At 38.6% G+C, this 2,736-nt stretch overlaps 1 protein-coding gene across 1 annotated transcript; it reads left to right on the plus strand.

Annotated features, from left to right (window-relative positions):
- Positions 1-1,456: 1,456 nt before the first annotated feature.
- Positions 1,457-2,297, plus strand: LOC138035493 (uncharacterized; the record flags this gene model as incomplete). Its single annotated transcript, XM_068882164.1, has 1 exon — positions 1,457-2,297. A coding segment is annotated over exon 1 (841 nt), but the record flags the coding sequence as incomplete, so codon positions are not given.
- Between the last annotated feature and the right edge of the window lie 439 nt (positions 2,298-2,736).

Below are 2,736 nucleotides of genomic sequence, written 5' to 3' on the forward strand. Positions count from 1 at the left end.
TAAGCGTTTTCTTAAAATTTATGGTTGTTTGTTGTGCGATTGTGGGAAGGGATTTCGGTGTAGTTTTTTTTTGTGATTCGTTAGCGTTTTGTTTCTCTTCCCGGGCCAGCCGGACCCACGTCACAAATACCTTACAGTTTAAATATCCATACTTAGACTATGGTATTTAGGGATGGAAATTGGTTCAGGTTCACGTAAGTTTTGAAAATTAATATTGCAATTTCTATACAATGCTTACACCGTATAGGTTGCATCTCAGTAGAAGACATGAACATGCAAAAGATCAACGAACCTGGCTTTGCAAACGTTTTGCATCGATATGAATCATTAATAAACGTATAATAATACCAACAACGTCAAGAACAATAATTTAATAATAATAATAATAATAATAATAATAATACTAATATTATTATTATTATTATTATTATTATTATTAAAGAGGGTAGCATGCATCAGTTTTTGAGGAAAGAGGAAAACCAGAGTACCCGGGTAGAAACCAATCAGAGCAGAGCAGGGAACCAACAAACTCAACCCACATGCGGCATAAGTCAGTGAGTCGAACCCAGGCCTCATTTGTGGGAGGGGAATGTTATCACCACTGCGTTATCCCTACACCTATTCACCAGGCTAAATGTAACAGTGCAAAATTAAACGGTCTGTCATCATTTTTTGTACGAATACACAAATGGATAAGTAAGTTGCGCTGTCTGAATTCTTTTTTCTCAGGTACGGATGGAAAGTCGTTTGCCGGATTTCGAGCATGTTACTGCCTGAAGGGATACTTTCGAAAACACATGTTTGAAGAATGCGAGCCATGCAAGCAAGGATTAAAATGTGAGAATGAATCGATTAATCTTCAACAGGGTTACTGGTGGAAATGGGAGAACGATACGAACAAAGAACTTTACAAATCCTTCGGCGAAGTCTTACGCGGGAATTTTTCTGTTAGCAACAAAACCATGATCGAGTACCCAAACTCTCTTCCTCGAGCACATAAATGCCCAAGACCAGAATCATGTCTGGGAGGTACAAACTCCACTTGCGATGTTGGATATGAAGGACCATTGTGTGAAGTGTGTAGTCCTGAATATTACAAACAGTTGAAGACCTGCAATAAGTGCCCAACAAAAACATGGATGATCGTACAGCTTTCCGTCATAGCTGCTGTAACTATTCTAATCACCGTGGTTGTAGTTTGGAGAAGCAGGAAACAAGCCAAGAAGAAACAAGATCGCTCCTTAGTTGATATAATTCTTGGTAGACTAAAGATTGTTATCGGTTTCTACCAGGTAACCTTTGGAATTCTTGATGCATTTGCGTACATCAAATGGCCAGACTCTCTCTCCCTTATTGGAAATATTCCGAGATATTACAGCTAAATATATTACAGATTGCCCCAATCCACTGTCTCTTTCCAAGCCTAAAAGTCAATGCTTTTGGAAGATTGTATGCTATGCTCGGTATCAATGCTGTAGTGATCATTGTGGCATTCATTATTTATGGCATTAGGAAGATGTTTTTGACCAGAAAGACCTTCGAGAGTCAAATGGAGAAAGTGAAGAAAATTTCCGAAACAAAGAGATTGGCCTACAGAACAGTCTTTTTCTTCCTTTACTTAACATATCTAAGCACCTGCTCGAAGACAGCAAAGGTTCTTCCCCTTGCTTGTCACAAACTGTGCCTGGACGAAAAAGGTGAAAAGTGCAATAAGTTTCTAAAAGATGACTTTAATATCAACTGTTCCAGCCAAGAATTCCAACGATCTGTGATTGTTGCATACTGTAGTATTTTGTACATCATGTTTCTACCTATAGCTACATTGTTTGTTCTTTGGAGACACCAAAGGTCATTGAAGAAACATGGCGACGGAGGTGACGATGAATCCACATATTCCCAGCATTCAAATCCTGAAATTGTCACAGGATTACAGTTTTTATTCTCAAATTACAACAGTCATGCATGGTATTGGGAACTTGTTGAGACAGCTCGGAAGGTGACGTTAACATCAGCCATTATTCTGATCGGAAGTGAGAGCAGAGCCTATATTGCGTTAGCTCTTGTTATGTCAGGTCTCTATGGAATGTTGTTTGCGTACAAGCGGCCTATAGCGGAACCCTTTGAGAACAAGTTGATGGTTTCTTCCCTTGCTGTAACAATGGTCAACCTAGTAATAGGTGCTGTGAGTAGAATACCAGCAGAAAGTGTACATTCCTCGATGGACTCATACATGGACCATATCGTGTTCAATGCATTGGTATTCGGAGCAAATTTTCTAGTCATTGGAATTCTTGTGGGTAAGCACTTTGTTCTTATTTGTAATTACTAAAGCAAGCACGGTTCATAAATTTTTGTTAATTTTTTGCAGAAAACAAACGTATTTTTGTAGTGCTCCCATGACTCTCTTTTGCTGTATCTGGAGGTTCTCATACTCAGATCGCCGAGAGTGTTGGTATTTGCACTATTTATTTTGCTCTTTGATGTGCAAACCATGATTGAATTTGCCGGATCAAAGAGATTGTTGGTGAAATTTGTAGCCAACTCAAAAAGAAGCTATATATAGATGGCAAAGTTCAACTATGCCATCTGTATTATAGCTTTGACCCATTATGCGAGATGTGTTGACGACAAGCATGTTAAGTTCTTCTGAAAATTTCCATTAAATTTCGGAAACACTTGAAGATCTTTCAATATGAGTGGACTAAAGTCACACGAAAAAACATCCGGGCATTTTCA

The sequence above is a fragment of the Montipora capricornis genome, unplaced genomic scaffold (genome assembly GCF_036669925.1).
Source record: "Montipora capricornis isolate CH-2021 unplaced genomic scaffold, ASM3666992v2 scaffold_415, whole genome shotgun sequence".
Lineage (NCBI taxonomy): Eukaryota > Metazoa > Cnidaria > Anthozoa > Scleractinia > Acroporidae > Montipora > Montipora capricornis.